We start from the raw sequence: 20,208 nt of genomic DNA on the forward strand, positions 1-20,208 counted from the left end.
TGGAAGATCATCCCCAAGTGGTGCACGCAGCCATCTTTCCCAGGTGGTGATGAGTGCATGATTGTCCAGTGATGACCTCTGGGAGCTGGTGGTCTCAGTCTCTTGTTCTGCAGAGATACTGACAAAACACCCTCTACCAGCTCCTTTCAGCGCCTCATCACTGCTTTTCAACGATGGAAACCTCTCTATCTGAGCAAGCATTTGCTTTCCATTGCTAGAAACAGTACTCCAGCTCCAAGTGATGGGAGTTTCCTAAGCATGGCTGGAATGTGACTTCTTCCCCCACCATTCCTCTGGGTTCCTAGAAGTCACTGCTTCCCAGCGGTGCAACAGCCTGGGTTGGGGATGGGGGCAGACTCTACAGTTAGTGCAAGGACAATGGGTCAATTGCCAGTAGTCTGAAAATGGACCAAGCCGGGGAGAGAGAAGATATTATGGGTTAGATTCTGATCTCAGGTACCTGGGTGTGAGTCTGAAGGAACTCTGTTGAAATCAGTGGAGTTACTCCAGTCTAACTGAAGTCAGAATCTAGCCCCATAAAAAAACAAAGCAAGTGCTTTATATGGCTACAGCACAGGATTGGGAGTCGAGAGACCTGGGTTCTGCCACTGGCCTGCTCCATGACCTTGGGTAAGTCACTTCCCCTTCCTATGCCTCAGTTTCCCCTCCTACACTTTGCCTACTTAGACTGTAAGCTTCGTATGTATTTGTGCAGCATCTAGCACAATGGGGCTCCAATCTCACTTAAGGCCTATGTCCACAGGGCATTTAAAAACCGATGGTAGCAAGTCTCAGATCCCAGGTCTACAGACTTGAGTTCACACTCTGGTGTTATAAGCAGCAGTGTAGATGTCCTGGTGTGGGCTGGAGCTCGGGCTCTGAAGCCTGTGGAGTGCAGCCCCAGGTTCCAAGACCCCCTGCTGCCGTGGGTTTTAGAACAAACTCTGGGTGCTACTATTCCGCAGGCTGCTCTGTTTTCTGGAAGCCAGCGGGGAAGTTTAGTCCATCTGTTAAATGAAACGTGTAGTCAAAACATGCATTAAAAATGAGCCACAAGCAGCGATATTTGACAATGAAATGATTTTCTAATGTCTCAGCATGAAGAAATCACAGAATCGTTAGCAAATTTTGCCTCTTCCTATGTTTTGATGGTTCATGAGGGCAGTCCCTTTGCGTTAATTTCCCCCCTCTAGTTTCAAAAGACAAATATTGATTTTTTTTCCTCTGTGAATCCTTGATTTGTTATTTTTAATAGGCAGCTGCCTATGAGAGACAGACAGACGGACAACCACAACCTATTCCAGTGACAAAGGATTGATACATTCCTTGAAGGAACTGGGAAAGCAAGATGTCTCAAGTCTTACCTACCACTGCTGAAAAATCCAAAACTATTTAAAGGTTGCCAGACAGAGCCACTCCATTTGTTTCTGATCATTTAATTGTTTACTCAAAAGAGGCTGAAAGCTCAGTAACGGACTCTGAGTTTCAGGTTGCATTGGACAGATTATTTTTGCACAAAATGAAGCACATGGAAAATATTTTTTCAACTCTTTAGCAGTTTCCATGTCCACAAAAAGAGTTCCATTCTATAGCCCAGCCTGCAAACATATATGCACTTGAGGGGCTTTGTAGAAGAAAGTATCCGAGAGGCAGCCATGTTAGTCTGTGTCCACAAAAACAACAAGCAGTCTGGTGGCATCTTAAAGACTAACAGATTCATTTGGAAAAAGAACAGGAGTACTTGCGACACCTTACAGACTAACAAATTTAAGGTGCCACAAGTACTCTTGTTCTTTTTGCAGATACAGACTAACACGGCTGCTGCTCTGAAACCTAGATTTATTTGGGAATAAGCTTTCGTGGATTATAAACCCCACCTTTTATCTGGACTCCTGGTTGTTTTTGTAAAAGAAAGTAAGCCAGGAAACCTTTTATTTTCCCACCATGAAAAATTTCAGTGAAAATGGACATTTTTGTCATTTTCTTCAACACATTTGGAGGGTTGGCTGAAATTGTTCATTTTTAGACGGAAAAGAAATGTTTTGGGGGGGTGGATGGGAAGCCAAAAATGATCAGGGTTACTGGTTTTCAATTAAACCCAATTTCTTTCTTTCTTTCTTTTTTTTGCTACAACTTTTATTTTGTCAACACACCATTCTTCATTGAGAAAATCTTTTCACGGAAAATTTTGTACCAGCCTCAGTACATAATTAGGCACTGACTCAACCAGGGACTTAAGGATGGGCCTGACAATACGAACATAAGTGCTCCCACTGAAATCTTGCTGAATAGCGACCTGAAGTATTAGACTCTTTGGGCAGGCACTGTACTTTTGTTTTGAGCATGTGCTGCCCCGAACATGACAGGGCACCAGTACCCGCTAGATGCCACCAAAATGCAAATAAATAATAGCCCCATTGAGTTCAATAGAACTACTCCCATGCATTGTTGTGTGCAGGCACAGCCTGTGTGTGTAATAGACCTTGGCTACACTCACACTTTACAGCGCTGCAACTGGGGTGTGAAAAAACACCCCCCTGAGCGCTGCAAGATACAGCACTGTAAAGTGTCAGTGTAATCAGGGCAGCAGTGCTGGGAGTGCGGCTCCCAGCGCTGCACGCTACACCCGTAAGGGATGGTTTACATGCAGCGCTGGGAGAGCTCTCTCCCAGCGCTGCCGCTCTGACTACACTCACACTTCAAAGCGCTGCCGTGGCAGCGCTTTGAAATTCCAAATGTAGCCATACCTTTAGTAATCAAATAGAAGCCATATGAGAGAACACCTGTGCCGGTCAGTCCCTTCCTGGGAGAAATAAGAGGTACAGGTGACCTTGTAGGTGCTACCGTATATAGGGCCATAGGACAGGAGCGGTACCTGGTGGGTCATCCAGTCCAGTTCCCTGCTATCACACGCAACCCTTTATAAATGCATCGAGATCCACCTTAAAACCAGTTAGGTTGTTTGCCCTTTACTGCTCCTACTGGGAGACTTGTTCAAGAACCTACCCCCCTCTGATGGTTAGAACCTTTCTTCTCAGTTCCAGCTAGATGCATTCATGCCCGGTTGAGCTCATTTGCTCTTGTACCAATATTGTTCTTTAGCTGAAATGGTTCTTCTCCTTCCCTGGGGTTTACCCTCCAATGGATTTATTAATAGCTGTACTAATACTACTAAGGCCCAATCTATCAGCCCAGGACATAGCAGGGATTAAGTTTAGCCAACCAGGCATCACTTCAGCAAGGTACTTGAGCAAGTGCCTGATTTTAAGAACAAAAAAACTCCTGGGCGCCCAGGCTCAGTCCTGCCCGGGGTGGAGGACTCTGGCCTAGAGCCAGCAAAGTACCTAAGTATCTGCTTAATCTTAAATACCAGAGTGGTACCAGGGAAGTCAATGGGACTACGCACATGTATAACTCCAGAGTGTCCCCTCACCCCCTCCTTGGGGCATCAAGCCCAAAGTTAGGCATGTATTAATTACCGAGCTGAATTGGGCTAAAAGTCAAGACAAATGCAGACAGCATCAGCCAGGCTCTCTCTTTTTCAGAACTGTGCAGATATTTAATATCTACACTGTGACACTGCCAGGCCACGCCACCGTCACCATGTTTCAATGGACCACTGACAAACACCGAGCTGGAAGCAGTCTGGCTCATCTGTCTGTTAGTATTGTTGAAACAGGTATTAGCATTATAAGAATGTCTTTAGACTTTATTGGCTGCTTGTGAGTGGCTGCTGGCATTAATCTCAGGCATAGCATCTGTATCCCTTATTGTAAAGTAATATTTGAGTGGTTGTATTGTGAGGCTCTGTGACCCTGTAAATCACCAGACAGGAGAGAGACATTAACTAGTGTGAAGTGCTGATCTCCAGCCGAAGGTGTTACGTCCTGCCCCATAGGGACGGTCCATCAACACTAGACAGACTATTGCGAGACATTAAAGAGGACAAAAGATGATTGTTTTGCTCTCCCTCCCCATCTGCGAAGTTGAGTCATTCATGTGGATTCCTCCCATCAGCTGAATTTGCAGCTCAGAGCCCAAGGAAGGAGGCAGATAAAAACCCCTAACTAGAAAGAACTGTATCTCTGTGCTGCTTGGACTCTATGGCGTGGTCTACACTAGGGGAGGATCAATCTAAATTACACAACTTCAGCTACATGAATAACGTAGCTGAAGTCAACGTACTTGGACCTACTCACCCCTGTGTCTTCACCGCGGTGAGTCAACTGCTGCCGCTCCCCCGTCAATTCCATCTGCACCTCTCGTGGCGGTGGAGTACAGGAGTCGAGGTGAGAGCGCTTGGGGGTCGATTTATCACGTCTAGACTAGAAGTGACAAATCAACCCCCGCTGGATCGATCGCTGCCCGCCAATTCGGCGGGTAGGGTAGACATACCCTAAGAGGCAATGTTTGCTAAGCATGAGCAAGAGATCCACAGTGTTCAGCCTGGGTTAGCCCAAAAAGTCATCTTGATCTTATTATAGAAGCTTCTATTTCTTTTTGAAACTTGAGAGTGAAACTCATTTGCATGTGTATGTTCACCTGTTTTAACCTTGTAAAGAATTCTCTCATTTCCTTTTCCTAGTTAATAAATCTGTATATAGTTTACTAGTGGATTGGCTACGAGCATTGTCTTTGGTGTGAGATCTAAGGTGCAATTGACCTTGATCCTGCCATGAGGGCAGGGGACTGGACTCGATGACCTCTCAAGGTCCCTTTCAGTCCTAGAGTCTATGAATCTATAAGATCTTGCATCACTGCACACAAATCCAGCTGCATATTTCATGCTCAATTTGTTTGGATTTTTTCCCCCTTCTGCCAAAGCTTGTTGCACCTTAGTTTGCTTGTCCTAGCTATTGGCAGACAAACAATGGAAATCCATTTTGAACTCAGAGAGGTTTCGCACCTGGGACTTCCAGGGATTTAAGGTAAATGGAAGTGAAAAACAACTTTCCATGTGTCCTAGGGTGATTTTATTCCTGAGCCCAAATAGGTACAATATGAAAAATCAAATCAGCTTTCAGCATTATATAATAGCCCCTGGCTAAATCTGAGGTAATGTCAGTATACAAAATAGATATAATTATATCTCATTATTTCATGTCATTCCTTATCATTTTAATTCCATCAAATTTCAGGCAATTTTTTTTAATGTTTAGGTACACATTGCTTTAATAATTTGAAGCCTGTATGCTGCCATCAAAACCATTTTGCAGCTAAACTCATTTTAATAAGAAGAATAAGAAAAATGTTTTAACAGAAGACCCTTCCAGAAATGATCTTTCAGAAACAAAGAGGAATGGTAAGATGGTTTCTGTATTTGATTTTACTGCTAGTCTCATTTCATACTGAGCTTATATTCTTCTAACCAGAAAGATTGCTACCGAAGTAAAGGATTTTCTCATTTCTAAAATAAAATATTGCTAAATGCACACACATAAGCAAACACACATTTGGGTGTGTAGCTTTCTTGGGAAATATTTTGAAGTATAAAATGAGTCACTTTGCAATTCTAAAATAGCTGTTTGGGTATGAAATTGTAAAGAATTGATATGTCGTAATACTAAACAGCAAAATATTCATAATATTAATAGTGAGCACTGTGCTCACTCTGATTGGTCAGTGCTTTGCCCTGGAAGGACACTTGAAAACAAAACCACATCTTAGCCCTATTGCTAATATTAAGTAATCAAAGATCGTATTCTCGCCTCTTCCTCTCTAGCTCCCCACACTTAAACAGGCACTTAGAGTAGAGAAAGGAATTCAAAGTTATAAAAAATCTTTGGCACGTGTCTGGGGAAATGCAAACTATTTTATTCTGGCTGCTGTTTGTGAACAGTTGTGTAGGATATAAACAGATCTGCAAAAAAATCAGTTTTCTTTGTACTTACTTCTCTGTGTGTGTGCATCTGTGCATACGCGTCTGATTTAAGGATCAAAAAAACCTTGAGTGCCATGAATTTTGGGCTCAACTCTGCCGTAATTAGTAAAAAAAAATTAAAAAATCTTCTTTGCTTTGCCCTGCTCTAACTTGCACTGGCGTGATGTTTACAGCTTTCTAAATTCACGGAAGACTTGGGCTCTTTTCTTACATGCTTTCTGCACTGAGAGCTTGACACAAAGCTCACTGCAGCCAATGACAGCCTTTCTGTTGCTGTCACTAGGCTTTGGCGCAGGCTCTCGCTGAATTTGGAAGCTGGCCTTTTAAGGGCCTGATCCTGCAAACATCTCTGAGCCAGTAATGCTTGTGAGCAGAAATAAGCTCCATTATGAAGTCAGTGCAACATCTCCAGGTAGCATAAGCCCTAATGGCCTAGTCCAAAGCCCACAGAAGTCAGAGAGAATTTTTTCCAGTGACTTCAGTTTGCTTTGGCCAAGGGTTTGTCTACATGAGGAATAGGATTCTCAAACAGGGAGCAATTGCACTATAAGGATTCCGGTCAACATCTCCCTATAAACAAGCCCTAATATCTATAGAATGGCCAAAGCACTTAAAGACGGGCTTAATTTTAAGCATACAAGTCATCCCATTCCAATTCAGCAAAGTCATAGAATCATAGGACTGGAAAGGACCTCGAGAGGTCATCTAGTCCAGTCCCTGCACTTGTGTCAGGACTAAGTATTATCTAGACCATCCCTGACAGGTGTTTGCCCAACCTGCTCTTAAAACTCTCCAATGATGGAGATTCCACAACCTCCCTGGGCAATTTATTCCAGTGCTTAACTACCCGGACAGTTAGGAAGTTTTTCCTAATGTCCAACCTTGCTGCAATTTAAGCCCATTGCTTCTTGTCCTATCCTCAGTGGTTAAGAAGAACATTTTTTCTCCTTCCTCCTTGTAACAATCTTTTATGTACTTGAAAACTGTTATGTCCCCTCTCGGTCTTCTCTTCCCCAGACTAAAATCCTTAGCATCTGCTTAATTTAAGCACATAAGCAGTCGCAAAAAAGTGCTTAAAGTTAAGAAACTGCTAAGTGTTTTGCTTGTTTTATACCTAAAAATGTTTGCAGGATTTGGGGTAAAATGTATGACATACCCCTCTAGGTGCTGAAGCCAGGAAGACTCTACATAAACGGAAAGGAGATGTTAATTCCATTTATACCTCAACCTTAATTTTGAAGGCAGTTCCCATGCGACGCCTGGTGTAATATTCCCTCTTGGAACTCAGTACAAAAACAAGAGCAGAGCCTTAGCTGATTTGTCCAGTATCCTGGACTCTTTTTTTTAATTCTTTTGTATCCACATAAATTACACAAGCACTTTATAAAATGAATACACATGAAACACCTTAGAAGTGCATAACTTAAAACAAACAAACAAATGCCTTTAAAAAATCTCGCTGAAAATATTTTTGATTGATTGTTTGTACCAGCCACTTAAATTGGCAGTGCTGTTTTAGATTATAAGTAACTGAAAAATATATACTGTGTATATATATCTATATATATATATTCCTGGAGTTTGCTATAAGAAGTGCTTGACTTAAGCATGTCTCCTTCCCTCAATACAATTAAAGAAAGGAGTTAAACAGTTGAAAGTGAAAGATTTTCCCCAGATAAGTTGACTTCTAGAGCAAAAAAAGGAAAAGAAAATATTGAACAACATTCGTAAATAATACCAAAATAATCCACTGAAGGAACTGCATTGTCTCTGCAGAATGCCACAGATGTCTTGAGGGTTATTAAAATATAAGTTGATCAATGCAGAGTCTGTGGTATCCAGGGAAACAGTTTGGAATCTTCATACAATTATTTGCAATATGGTGTTTACTATCTTCAAAGGTCTGTCAGTTTCGTCTCTTATTCCCACACTGGAAAAATATAATAATTAAAAGGAAGAAGAGACATTCCTAGGTGAAATCCAAGGAATTCACTTCCTCTGCAAGTGGAAATCACCAGGCAAAAGAATAAAGCTGAGCTGTGTTGTCCAATTGTTGAATCCAGTCTGTGCACCTCTTTTGCACCAATGACCCAGGCAGAGGCGGGGGGGGGGGGGGTGTTAAAGAAATGTCAAAGCTCCATTCCAAGGAAGGGAGAACTATTTAATTTTAAATGCCCAGGCTAAAAAATTCATACGAAGAAACCAAAGGCCTGCAGTGGCTGCAGACAGAATCCAGGGAAGATTTCCTTCATGGATTCTGAAAGGATGACATGGGGCTAACATATTTTTTATTTTCTGGGAATAATTATGGGAGCGTTTCATTGTTCATTGTCCGGTAATGGAGACTTTCAAAAGACAAAAAGAGAAATGCTGCTTTTATCTGAATAATCCCGCAGGTGATTGGACGCGTCTCTCTTTTTTTCCCCCTCCCCTTCTTCCCGCCAAGAGGATATTTGCTGACTCATCACATTGGACGTGTGGGGCTCTTGGGTGACAGTCTGTGTGGGTAGTTTCCTGTTGGGAAGAAGGATGCTTCACTCTGTGCTGGAGCTTGGGTGGCTCATAACGCAGTGTGGGGGCGGGGGACTGGGTCGTGGGCTCTATTCACAAGCAGAGGCGACGGAGGTGACACTGGTGATCTTGGATGAGTCATCAGACCAAGGCTGGAGGTTCTGGAGGGCAAAGAGGGAAGAGTTGTGGACACAGATGGGGTCTGCCTGGAGGGGCTGATTGATGCTTTTCTGGAAGGCCTCCTGCTGGAGCTGCATGAGGATACGATTGGCTTGCTGTCTCTCAGCCTCCCTCTCCTCTGCAGTTTGTCTCCTGGGAGAAAACAATAATCATGAATGATTTATATCATAGTAAAACTGCCCTGCCGTGTTCAAGGCCTCACTGTGCCAGGCGCTGTAGAGACACACAGTGAGAGAATCATGGAAGACCACAAAACAGGGAATAGTACGCATGTCTCCTGAGTCCCAGCCCAGGGCACTAGCCACTGGACAACACTGTCTTTCCATTACCTTCCTTAAGGAAAGGGAAAGTACCAAGCAAAATCCAAAGCTTCCTTTGTGGTCATGGGTGCAGGACATGTTCTGATCAAGGAAGCTATGAATTGTCCTAAGCAGCAGAGAAGACCAAGGTGGAAGAGACCTAACTAAGTTAAATCTCTCCCTCCCTCCACCCTGTCCCACTGGCCAATGCAAGATTGCTCCCAGTTCTCCAGGACTGTGTTCAGCCTACTGCAAATGATTGGGAAATTATTCCTGAGAGGTCCCAAGGAAAGGCAGACTTCCTTCACTCGCCCAATGTCCGAGCTCCACTGGCAACAGCTTTGAGGGAAGTGACCAATTCCTTTGGTCTCCCGGGAGATCCCTTTTAGCACAGCACTCCCTCCAGCACGCACACACACACACATGCACACAGCCCCTTTCCTGGGTGCCCAGATAGGCCCCTTGAAATAACTTTGGCCAAAACCTGATCTCCTTTCTCAGGCAAAACCCCATTGACTTCAGTAGGTGAGGCTCTCTGGATAGAACCATGCAGAAAGTTCTGTTCCATCCCTCCAGTTGTACACACTGCAGAGAGTGGAACACCAGGGTTGGTCTGATCGCTCCTGGAAACCATGTGGCCTACTGTGGATCTCAGGTTACAGTGTCTGTGGATGGGCTCAACTCACTGTCCTTCCGATTCCTTTTCAGTATGTTCCCCCCTGGGCTAGCCAGCCATAGAAAATCAAGCAGGACAGATGGAAGTTCACTGATTCAAATGGAAACCAGGACTAGCTCTCACCCCATTGTGCAGTTGGGTTCCATGGCACTGTTGCCCACTTTGGAGTATCCAGTGTGGAAAGCACGATATATATGAATGAATCAAAGGCCCCAGGAAAACATGTACCACCCAGCTCAAGTTTTTCTAGCATATTAGGCCTTTGTTTTTGCCATATGAGGCACAGAATAGCTCCCTTTAGGAAGTATCCTGGTATGAAAAGCAGAAGCATTTCGTCTGCCTATCCACCCTGTGTCAAAAATCAGCCAACAAAAATTCCTTCCCTCTCTGCTATTTCTCTGCTTCTCTAGTGGTAATCACCAGATTTATGGCCTTATCTGTCATTTTCCTGGCTCTGTACTGATCCTTCACACTTTGTAATGATTGTTTTAAAAATCAATTTATAATGAAACCACTGTTTATTTGGGTATTCTTTTGCTATTGATCTCCTGAAACGTTTCAGTTCATAACCCATTAGAGCTGGAAAAAAAATAAGTTGCAGGTTATCTGTGGGAAACTGGAGTCCTGCCGGCTGCAGAAAGTACAAGGACACCAAGCAGACTCTCAGCGCAAATACAGTGGAATGTTATTGATGAGAGTCACTGCATGTATATTTCACATCTACAAAGAGCATGAAATATACATTTCTATCTGCTCTCCTCAATTTCCTCCCTGACCCAGGCTGCTTAATTCCCCCCGCATTGTTTATTATGTAGCTGAGCCATGTGTGATTTCATTCGGTAAAAGCCGTTCTGAGGCCCGGGTTTTATTAAAGACGCGGTGTAAAATAAGTTTGGCTGGCACTAATTTCTTGACAACTGTCAGGTCATAGCTTCATGGGATCCGAGACAGCCCTGCAATCTTCTTCTGCGTCTTCAAAACCACCACCACCACCGATACGCGCCGTGTTAAAACAGGACAAAATTCAACCTACGCAGCCAATTATTTTCTGAATAAGCGGCAAGGAAAGAATTGCATAAATAATGTACCAGTTTTCCTTCCGCAGCAAATGTACTCTTGATGCATATTTAATATTGTTTTGACTTCATCGAGAAATGGAGCGCGGTCTCCTTTATAATTAGTGGTAACCGATTATTAATTTCACACTGGGACATTATTCTCAGTTAACACAGTTCGCAGCAAAAACGAAAAAAAATCATTTTTCAAACCCAAGGAGAAATAAATACTGCACGGTGTAAAAACACCAGGATCCAGGCAATTTATTTAAATATTGCAACGGAAGGGCAACATATTAGTAACAATCATTTAATACAGCCCGTTGTCCTCATTGCAAATACGTGAATTATGGACGATCTTCCCCCAGCAGGAATATGAAGTGTCTAGCCAGGGCCCTGCTCTGTCCTGGCCGGTGGGAGATTTTCAGGGAGAGCGGGATCTGCGCCCAACGTAGTAAAGGACACGGGCGCGATCATAAAGGGGTTTTTATCGGTGCGAGGATTTAAGGCTCGGACCCTGTATCACTGTATGGCCCCGCTCTGCTCCCCTTCTGCTCGCCGAGCGCTTTCCCCGCTGATTGCAATGGCTCAGGACTGAACGTGACCGACCAGGACTCGGTGACAGTCATTTGTTCCCTGTTCCGTGACGCCCTGGCAAATCGCAGCGCTGCTGCCCTGTGGAAACTTCCTCCGGACCAAGCATCGACCTCATTCCCCTGCAGCCCCTTCCCCGCGCGGGCAGACCCCAGACCGGCCCTGACTTCGCAGTTCGCTTTGCGGTCCCCAGCAGGAGGTTGTGGGGTCAGAGTTAAGAATTATTAAGGCGGCTACACTGCGTATGCAACAAGTGTCCGGGTACCTAAACCTCCGGCGATTGTCCCCGTTCGGATCCCACTGCTAGGAAATCGCTCCCCATTGCAGAAGGTGTAGATTTGCCGTTAAGCCAGAGCGGTGGCGCGCTAGGGACTCGGGTTTTCTATATATTGTGTTTGCTTCACACGCTCAGAGAATGTTAGCCTGAATTTAACTTTTTTGTAATTCACTTCTTTCCTATTTCCCTTCTGGGGCCGCAGAAACGATCCCCTAGCAGTTCTGCACTGAATATCCCCCTCTCCAGCGGTGTGGTTGTGTGAGGGAGAGTGAACGCTTTCCATCATCCACCTTTTCAGTCCTAACCCCTGGGGTGGACAATAAACAATAAACGACTTTAGACTCATTGAGCTCGGAGCCCGGGAAGAGTTATTTCAGACTCAATGATCTTTATTAAACCTCGTGTATGTATTGAAACATCCGTCTTTCAATTCCTTTTGGCACATCCTAGCAAACGCGGTTGCGTACAATTCTCGAGCTAAAAGTTATATATAATCTCCTATATTTGTCTGTTTTTACTCACATCTATCTGTCTGGGACATTTTCCCCATTAACGCTAGCAGAAATCTGACGTTTAGCAAGGAAGGGGAAATGGATTTGTAACCGCGTAGCGCTTCTGTGCATGAACGATTTTTAAAAGCAAATTGAGACCAGCCTATTCTGGATGAGAGCTGATCTAGTGTGGATTATAAATAGCTTTGTCCAATGTATACAAGACGATTTTAAAAAACCCAGGCAGACGGTGTATTTTGTTCTGCGGAGGACTTGAGGATATAACCTTCGAGCCCTTTGAAAATCAAGTCAATAACGACTCAGAACTCCACATTAGACATTTCAAACCATGATATATAAAAACTTCCTTTGTAACAATGGTTATTGTCACACCCTTTCTTGGCTGGTACTGTACGCTGAAGGGGAAGTAAAGAAAACGAGGCGGGTTTTATTTCTTAAATGGCCTCTGTGTAAGTACAAAACCCCAATGGGATTTGTTCAAAGTTTAAACCCCCTCGCTTTTAGCGTACCTAGTCCCTTCAAAGACTTCCACATCTACCCCAGTTAATTTCCCCGGCACTTTCAGGACTGCTGGGGCTTTTCAAATAAACATCAGATCATCTTGCTGTCTTATTAGGGCACGGTACTGAAATCCACAATCCCGTATTACTAATCTGAATGTTCTGGTTGCTGGTGGGAAAATGAATAGCTCGATTCATACCCTCCTGATACGTGGGGACGGGAGGCAATTCTGTTCTATTGCCTCATGGCCCAGGAAAAGAGGTTTTCTTCTTGTGCTCCTTCACCCGAGCCGAATTAATTCACAAAACGCTACATTTACAATTACAGAGCCATGTAGGTCCACACAGGCGCTTTTCGATCAGTACAAATAGTCATAACAGAAAAAATAAAACAAAACAAACACCCTCAAAGGCCATAGAGTCAATGACATGCTCGAGTTTGTACAGGTCCTTGTCCTCCAAAGTGTTTACAACTCCCCAAAATACACCCCAAAGATGCCTTTTCACGGTAAAAATTGCCTCCCCGTTGAGTGGCCTCTTTTTTTTTTTTTAATGAAACATCATTTCATTCGGGTTTTTCTCCTCTGGAAATGGTTTTCCATTATTACTGTTCCCTGTATAAAACTACCAGGCCAGTTTTAAGACAGGTGGAAGAGAACTGTTACCCTGAGAAGGACTCGGGGGAAGCTCATTAGCTGGTATAAATTGCCTCAGCTCTGGGGGGAGTAGAGAGAGTCCATCAGAAATCCACTCCCAAACAGTTTCATTGATTGTTGCTAGGCCATGAATATATATATATGAAGGGGGCGTATTTTTCTCACAGGTCCGATGGACAGAACTGCCGGTGTTTGGGGACACCCGCCTCCTGCATTTAATACCATATGTACTTTTTAAGGCACTAAACCAAAAGGATCCCCCACAAAGAGAGAGAAGAAAACCTGGTGTCTGACAGACCTTCCTGAACCAAAATCAACAAGGAGTCCTTGTGGCACCTTAGAGAAGAACACATTTAAGCTTATGCCTAAACAAATGTATTAGTCTGTAAGGTGCCATAAGGTCCTTGCTGATACAGACTAACGCAGCTACCCCCTGAAAGCGTCCTGAACCAAGTTTCTCCGCACGCTATGCCTGTTCTGTGTCCTGCATCTCCACTCCACTTCACTTCTGCTACCGCACGTGGCCAGGTCACTGATCCGGAGTGATCAACGCTGACCAGTTCCCCCGCGGGTAGACACCTCTCTCCTGCTGTGGGGTGTGAATGGACACCTCCGGGTGTGTGCCCCCCTCCCATCAGCGCTCGTTTTAACCCACCACAAAACTGCCCCTCTCTCGGGCTAAGCACCCGGCTTTGCTGAACACAGCTGTGTCCCCTGTGCAAAGCAGCCGGTCCCGGTGCCTGGAACCGCAGGCTCTGATTATTTTCACATTCATACGGCCTGGCTGTTTCTTCCAACTGGACAAAAGCTCCGATTCTGAAACCGTTTTAACAGCAGCGGCCTGCGAGGAGAGACACAACCCCCCACCCCACAGAGGGGGCAAACCTCTGTCACACACAGATCAACACCCGGGGGATAGCCCCGAGTTGTGCCCGCGCAGTACTAACCACACCGACGCGCAATAACACAACGCAGGCGAGACAAAGCACAGAGAGGCCGGTCATAAAGGAAGCAAAGCCCCGACAACGTGCAAAGACAATAGACACAATCACACACCGGACCAAATACACCCCCACCAGACAAAGCGCCCCCCCCCCACCCGAGAAGGGATTCGCTTCTCACCTCCATTTTGTCCGCCTGTTCTGGAACCAGGTTTTCACCTGGGCATCTGTCATCTTGAGGGCCTTGGCCAGGGCGGCCCGCTCGGCAGAGGCCAGGTACTTCTGCCGGTGGAACCGCTTCTCCAGCTCGCAGATCTGCAGCCGGGTGAAAGATGTCCTGGGTTTCTTCTTCTTGGGCGGCGTCCGGTTCTGGTAGGGGTGACCTATACGGCGTGTTACAGTGAAGGGTGAGAGGGCCACTGGGGTGGGAGACGGGGCGAGGGGTGGGGGTGGGGGGCAAAGAAGCAAGCAGCAAAATATCAGGAGGGGTCCACAAGCCATAGCAGAGACAGACACAGAGAGAGGAGGTGAGGCTAGTGGGCAGAGCCTGGCCTGGGGTGCGGGGGGGGGGGGGCTACCAGGGCCCATGCTGCCCTGAGCTATAGCTGCTAACAGCATGCTGCAAATCACCCCCTCCCCAGGCCTAACCTTCCCCAGCAATAAACCCCCCCTCTCTGCCAGGGCCTTCTCAGACCCCAACATCCCTCAGCCCAGAACCCTACCAAAACCCCCCTTCCGCCGCGGCCCGCCCGGCTCTCCCTCTGGGGCAGGACGGACGAGGGAGCAAGAACCAGGAGCGGCCGATGTTAGCAATGCGCAGTGGGGAGATGCCTGGTGCTGCTGGAAGAGCCCAAACAGAGCAGGAAAGGCCCAGCCTCATCCCTTGACTTCCCAGGAGCCGGGTCGGCGCTCCGATTGCTATACTGAGATTTGGGGGAGGGGGTTCTTTTAACGCGTTCTTGTCATTGGCAGCAAGCTGCCCTTTCCCCACATCAAACCGCGAAAATAGGTGCCCTCGTGTAAAGAGGAAAACTGCCCCCCCCCGGCGAGAAAGTTCCTGGATTGCTCTGAACGTGACACATCCGATTAATGGCATTAGCAATACAAACACGGGCTGCTGGGCTAAGAAAGCTGGGGGAGGGGGATACTTTGTGAATGAATCAGCTCTCTGATATTGACAGATTGCCACATTTCAGATTTGCTTTAGTCCATGGTGTACAGATGAAGGTGAGATTTTTTTTGGTCTGTTTTTTTTGTTTGTTTTGCTTTCAGAAATCCTTTTGGTCGCGCTGTTTAATCCAATTAATAAAGTATCTGCCATAACTGATCATCTATTTCCCCTGGATTAGGACTGACCGTCCGCACAGAATATTCTCTTTAAACCTGAATATCCGACCGCGGCCTGATGTAAAATTAAGTTTACACTCTGCTCCTGCACCAACTTCCGCGGAACACGGACGCGTGTTTACCCCCCCCCCCCGCCCCCTTATCGCTGTATTCAGCCGGGAATCGCTGGAGTGGATTGAAATCGTTTCGATGGGAGGCTCGTAAATGCAGAAACGGCTCCTGGAATTAGCGTTGCTGTTTATTAAATTGTAGCTGTTTGTATTAGTTGCGGAAGAACATCTCCAGGCCTGGAGCACTGAAGTGAGGTACAAGGGTCCCGCCCACTCAACAGAGAAGATAGAAACAGACTGTTATTCGAGCGATCTAAAATGTCTTCTGTCTACATGCATCTCCTTTGTCTGCTCATCGGCAGGGCCTCGCACCCCTCTCGCTTGCCATTAGAAGTAAACTCCCGCTGGGACAGTCCCTTGCGAGACAGCGCAGAAAACGTGCGTCCCGCTCCCTGTGCCGACTCAAATGCAATCAGGAGGTAATGGGAAAATATAGGCCCCGAAATCTTTTAGAGCAGCTAGTGGGTCCTGGAGCTAAACGGCACTTTCCTTCCGCACAGCGGATGAAACTCGGAGGAGAGGGGAACATTTGCTGTAAATTTAAGGCAAAACGGCCTTTTGCCATAGTTGCCTAATTTGGATCTATCATGCATTTACCGCCCCCCCACCCCCCATTACTACTCAGATCTGCGACATGGGTTCAGAGCACATGGCAGAGTTATTCCAGTGCACAAAATACAGTGCATCCCACAGGGAATGATCCGTCCCGTTTCTAACAGTTAGACATTCCCCGTCTTTAAACGCATTGAGTTTAATACTCAGCAGTAATAATAACTCATAATACTACGGGAGGGATTTTGTCTCTGGGAAGCCCTTTCCCCTAGTGTTTCTACACTGACATTTCTAGGTACATTCATCTGTCTTTAACCAGCCTAATTCTCCAAGTTTATTATATTCTCCGGTTCCCACTCAGGAAAAAGTTCCACTTGTGGCCAGGAGAGTTTGGCCCGTGGAATAGTAATAAAGGTAAAATATTCTGCAATTCTAAGGAAGCCTTTCATCCGAGGATCTCCAAGCGCTCTCGAAACAATTATTAAATTGAGCCTTATTCCCCCTGGGAGGCAGATAAAGACTTCGTTCGTTTGTATTTTTAATTATATAAGTAAATGGATATCAGCTCAAAGTTCGATTTAAAAATAATCGATCCAGTTGATCACACTGGGAAGTATAAATTAACCAGGAGCCGCTTTAAAGAGGACGGAGTTTTCCCATTTTACAATTTCTCTGCCGTTTGGCGGGGGGTTCGTTTCCCAGTTCCCACCCGAACAGTCCTCCCGCCGCCCACTAGACTCCGCTTTGGGTCTGGGCTGGGGGTAAAAAACTGAATCCGAAAATGAAGCGAAGGAGCGGCCCTTAAATCCATTGCTCGGCCCTGCCGGGGGAAGCCGCCTTGTCTGTTCATTAGTACAGGATGCACCAGGCTCGCTCGGGAACTGCACAGACACGGGTTGGCCGAGGACATTTACATTGACCCGTAATCTTCACTGAAGAAAAACCAGGACAAAAACTTGTTCAAAATCAGAGACACGTGAAATCCCTTTTGGAGCCTCGACATCACTGAACGAGGGAACTTCGGTTCCCTCTCGGTGCCCGCCTGTGGTTAGAGCCGACACAGGAACTGTCCTTCCCGCAACAATCTGCCTCCATTAAACCCTCCATTTCCAAATAACCCACAGCGTAGCTTTCTCCCTCCACGCGAAGTTACGGATCAAAAAACATCGATGCTTTTCCGAGCTAAACCCCCCTGGAAATCTGAGCCTGAAAAAACTTTTGCAACTATTTTAGGGGCGAGTACAAAGGAATTAAATGTCGCATCCATGGTTCATTTATTGTTATTATTAAAGCCTAACTGCTTTCTTAGTCCGATCGTATCTGTACTGCTGAGCGATTCATTTACACACCCCGCTCCCCCTTGGCTATCTTCGCACCCAGGAGCCAAAATTCACTTGGTGACTCGTCCCAACCCGCTGGTCATTAATAAATAATCCCATCCAGGCGGATTCACCCCCGGGATCACGGATTGTGGGGCATCCTTCGATATTGGACTTTCTTTCCTCATCGGCCTCATTACTGTCTGCCCAGGGGCTGGCCCGGGACTAATTCTGTGTAGGGCTTCGCCTCGCTGTGCCCATTGCTCAGAACCTGTAGAGCGGGGCCGGGGGCTTGGTAACCACCCCGGAATTGATGGATCACGCCGCGGCAGGCGCCCCAGGCCAATGCAAAGGGCAGCGAGGGGAGGCCAGGGCGGCGGGGAGGGAACCTGCTGTCGCCCCCCATGTGGGCCAGGCAGAGCAGTGCTTGGGACCCCGACAGGCGCGGGCAGAGAGGCAGGCGAGCCGGGCTGCAGCGCGCTGGGAGCCAGGGCGGGACTCACCTGTGAACCTGTCTTTCGTGTATCGCCTGTTGCTCTCCATCCAGGGGAAAGTGAGTCCCGTAAGATTGTTCATGGGGTTAGCCGAGGGCACGGTGGGCATCCCAGTGGAGAGGGGCTGGTGCGCCCCGCCAGCCAGCGGCCTGTGTGCCGGCACCCGGATCACGCCCCCCGCCGAGCTCAGGCTGTTCCCGTTCATGGCCACCCCCATGTTGACGTTGTAGGAGCCGGGCAGGGAAGCCATGCTGCAGGCTCCCGGGTAAGCCCCGGCCGAGCCGCCGTTCGCCCCGTAGCTGCCCGTCATGCTGTTGTACGCGCTGCTGACGATGCAGCTCAAGCCGTAATCGGAGGAGTCTTGCAGCCGGGAGCCGGAGATCATGCAGCTGCCTTGGTCCGGGTTGTTGAGGATCTGGTCGATTCCAAAGCTGATGGGCTCGGCGTGGTTCTGGTGGAGGTGATGAGCCCCTATGTGATCCATGCTGCCGCTCCTAATCCCCCTGAACAACAAAAAAGGTGGGTCCCCCCCACCCTGCTCCAGGCCAGAGCCGGCTCAGGGACGGGATTTACACCGCGCGCCGCTCCGGTTCGCTTCGCTTCTCCCCAAAGCCTCCGAGGAGGTTGGAAGTGGGGAAAGAAGGGCTGGAAAAAAGCGAGAGCGGAGATGGGAAGAGAATGGGGGAGTGCAAGCGCGCGTCTGGACTCCGGCTTGGCTGCGAGGGCATCAATCATGTTAGCAAAAGGCCTGCTGCTTGTAGGTCCTGGGTCTCCATTGGCTGGATCCTGAGCGCGGCTGAGTGAATGACAGTCAGCGAAGAGAGAGAGAGAGAGAGAGAGAGAGAGAGAGAGGGGGGAGAAAAGGAGTTTATTCACAAGCCCAAAAAACCCAGGCTAGCCAGAGCCTTATAAAGTCAGGTCACCCCAGCTAAAGCGCAAAGGAGTCAGCCTGCAACTGCCGGCCCTTTCTGTGTGCAATGACTGGCTCACGTTTTCTCTAAACATCCACAGACCCCCGCACCTCCCTCTGGTGTATTTCTCGTTCCTCCCACCCGGCCCCGGGAGAGGCTAACGGCCACGCGTGCCTTTCCGCCACCACGTGGAACAGCCGCAGGTATTTCGCTGCCATTGTGCAAAGCACCTCGTGCCCAGACAAAGAAGGTAAAAGTTTAAACGGCGCTGGAGTTGCAATGGCTGGTGGAGAAGGGAGTGGGGGTGCTCCTTTCTTTTCCCAAAGTCTGAGGAGCGGAGGGGGCAGAAATAGGTAAAACTGAGCGATCTCATGCCTGGATCGCTGTCCCTGTGCACACCCGCTCTCCAATACTGTATTCGGCAGTTAGATTTTCATATAGAAATCTTCTGTTGTTTGTAGAAATCGAAATACAGAACAAAATAGTCCACAGAGAATTTACAAAGGAGATATATATATATACACACCCTGTGCTATTTGTCGAAATCTAAATACATAATAAAATATTAGGCAGAAGACTTACAAAGGAGATAGGTAGATTTGTTCTTGACAATCTGCATACATAGTGCAGCAGGAGAGAGGATTTACAGAGGCTATACATAATATCGTGTCTCGTTTGTATAAATATAAATACACTATTTAATATTATGTGTAAAAGGTTTGTCTCGGGCACTCACGATTTACGTTTATGCTTTTTCCTTCTGTAACTAAACTATCAATGCGATTATTTACACACTCCCATTACCCCGGTACTTCCAGCTGGGACCCTGCGGAGTGCGGGGTAATGGAAAGATTTCACCCGCCTGGATAAAGGAAGATGTTCCCAAACCGATGCTCCCTTGATTTGAGTAAATCAGTCATATGTGCCAACCTTTGCGAATAACCCAAAGAAGGGGGACGCTGCTAAACCCCACTGGGCTTGTGCTGCCTGTGGGGATCGCTTGAGTGCGACCTGTGCAGACGCACGGGGAGGTGGGGGAGAGAGTTCGGAAGGCGACATTTGGCAACTAAACGCATGTGTGTAAGGAGTTAAAAACGATCGGTCCATATCCCTGTTTGGGTCGAGGCTGCTTCTCTGAGCTCATACAAAGGCAGCTCCAGCGGGCTAACCTCGCTAGCTAGCCAGAGGCGTCCGCCAGCGGTTCCCTGGGCGTTGTTAAAGCCATTCTGTCCCTAGGCCGCTGCCTACCTACTCGCTGGCCAAGCTCAACAATCACCGACTTTCTCATGAGCCAGAAAAGGGACGCAGGCCGCCCGCCCGGGTGGCATTTTCCGAAGCGCCTCTGCAGAGGGCCCGGGCCCTCTGCCTCCTACCCCAGCGCCTGCTCATTGAC

The 20,208-nt window shown here is 47.1% G+C and overlaps 1 protein-coding gene across 1 annotated transcript; it reads right to left on the minus strand.

The window, feature by feature from the left end:
* Positions 1 to 7,249: 7,249 nt before the first annotated feature.
* On the minus strand, positions 7,250 to 18,623 carry TLX1 (T cell leukemia homeobox 1). Its single transcript, XM_030569808.1, has 3 exons — positions 17,914 to 18,623; positions 14,264 to 14,465; positions 7,250 to 8,704 (listed from the first exon to the last, which is right to left on the minus strand). The coding sequence occupies exons 1-3, from the start codon at positions 18,386 to 18,388 to the stop codon at positions 8,482 to 8,484; spliced, it is 900 nt and encodes a 299-aa protein (XP_030425668.1). The 5' UTR covers positions 18,389 to 18,623; the 3' UTR covers positions 7,250 to 8,481.
* Positions 18,624 to 20,208: the final 1,585 nt, after the last annotated feature.

This window comes from Gopherus evgoodei, chromosome 7 (assembly GCF_007399415.2).
Source record: "Gopherus evgoodei ecotype Sinaloan lineage chromosome 7, rGopEvg1_v1.p, whole genome shotgun sequence".
Classification (NCBI taxonomy): Eukaryota; Metazoa; Chordata; order Testudines; family Testudinidae; genus Gopherus; species Gopherus evgoodei.

What these genes read in the sequence shown, in the direction of transcription:
- TLX1 (XM_030569808.1), bottom strand. Translation starts at nt 18,388, where the DNA reads ATGGATCACATAGGGGCTCATCACCTCCACCAGAACCACGCCGAGCCC. An exon ending in CACGAAAGACAGGTTCACAG is followed by an intron (nt 14,466 to 17,913) that starts GTGAGTCCCGCC and finishes CACGCCGTATAG; the next exon opens with GTCACCCCTACCAGAACCGG. An exon ending in AACAGGCGGACAAAATGGAG is followed by an intron (nt 8,705 to 14,263) that starts GTGAGAAGCGAA and finishes GTTTTCTCCCAG; the next exon opens with GAGACAAACTGCAGAGGAGA.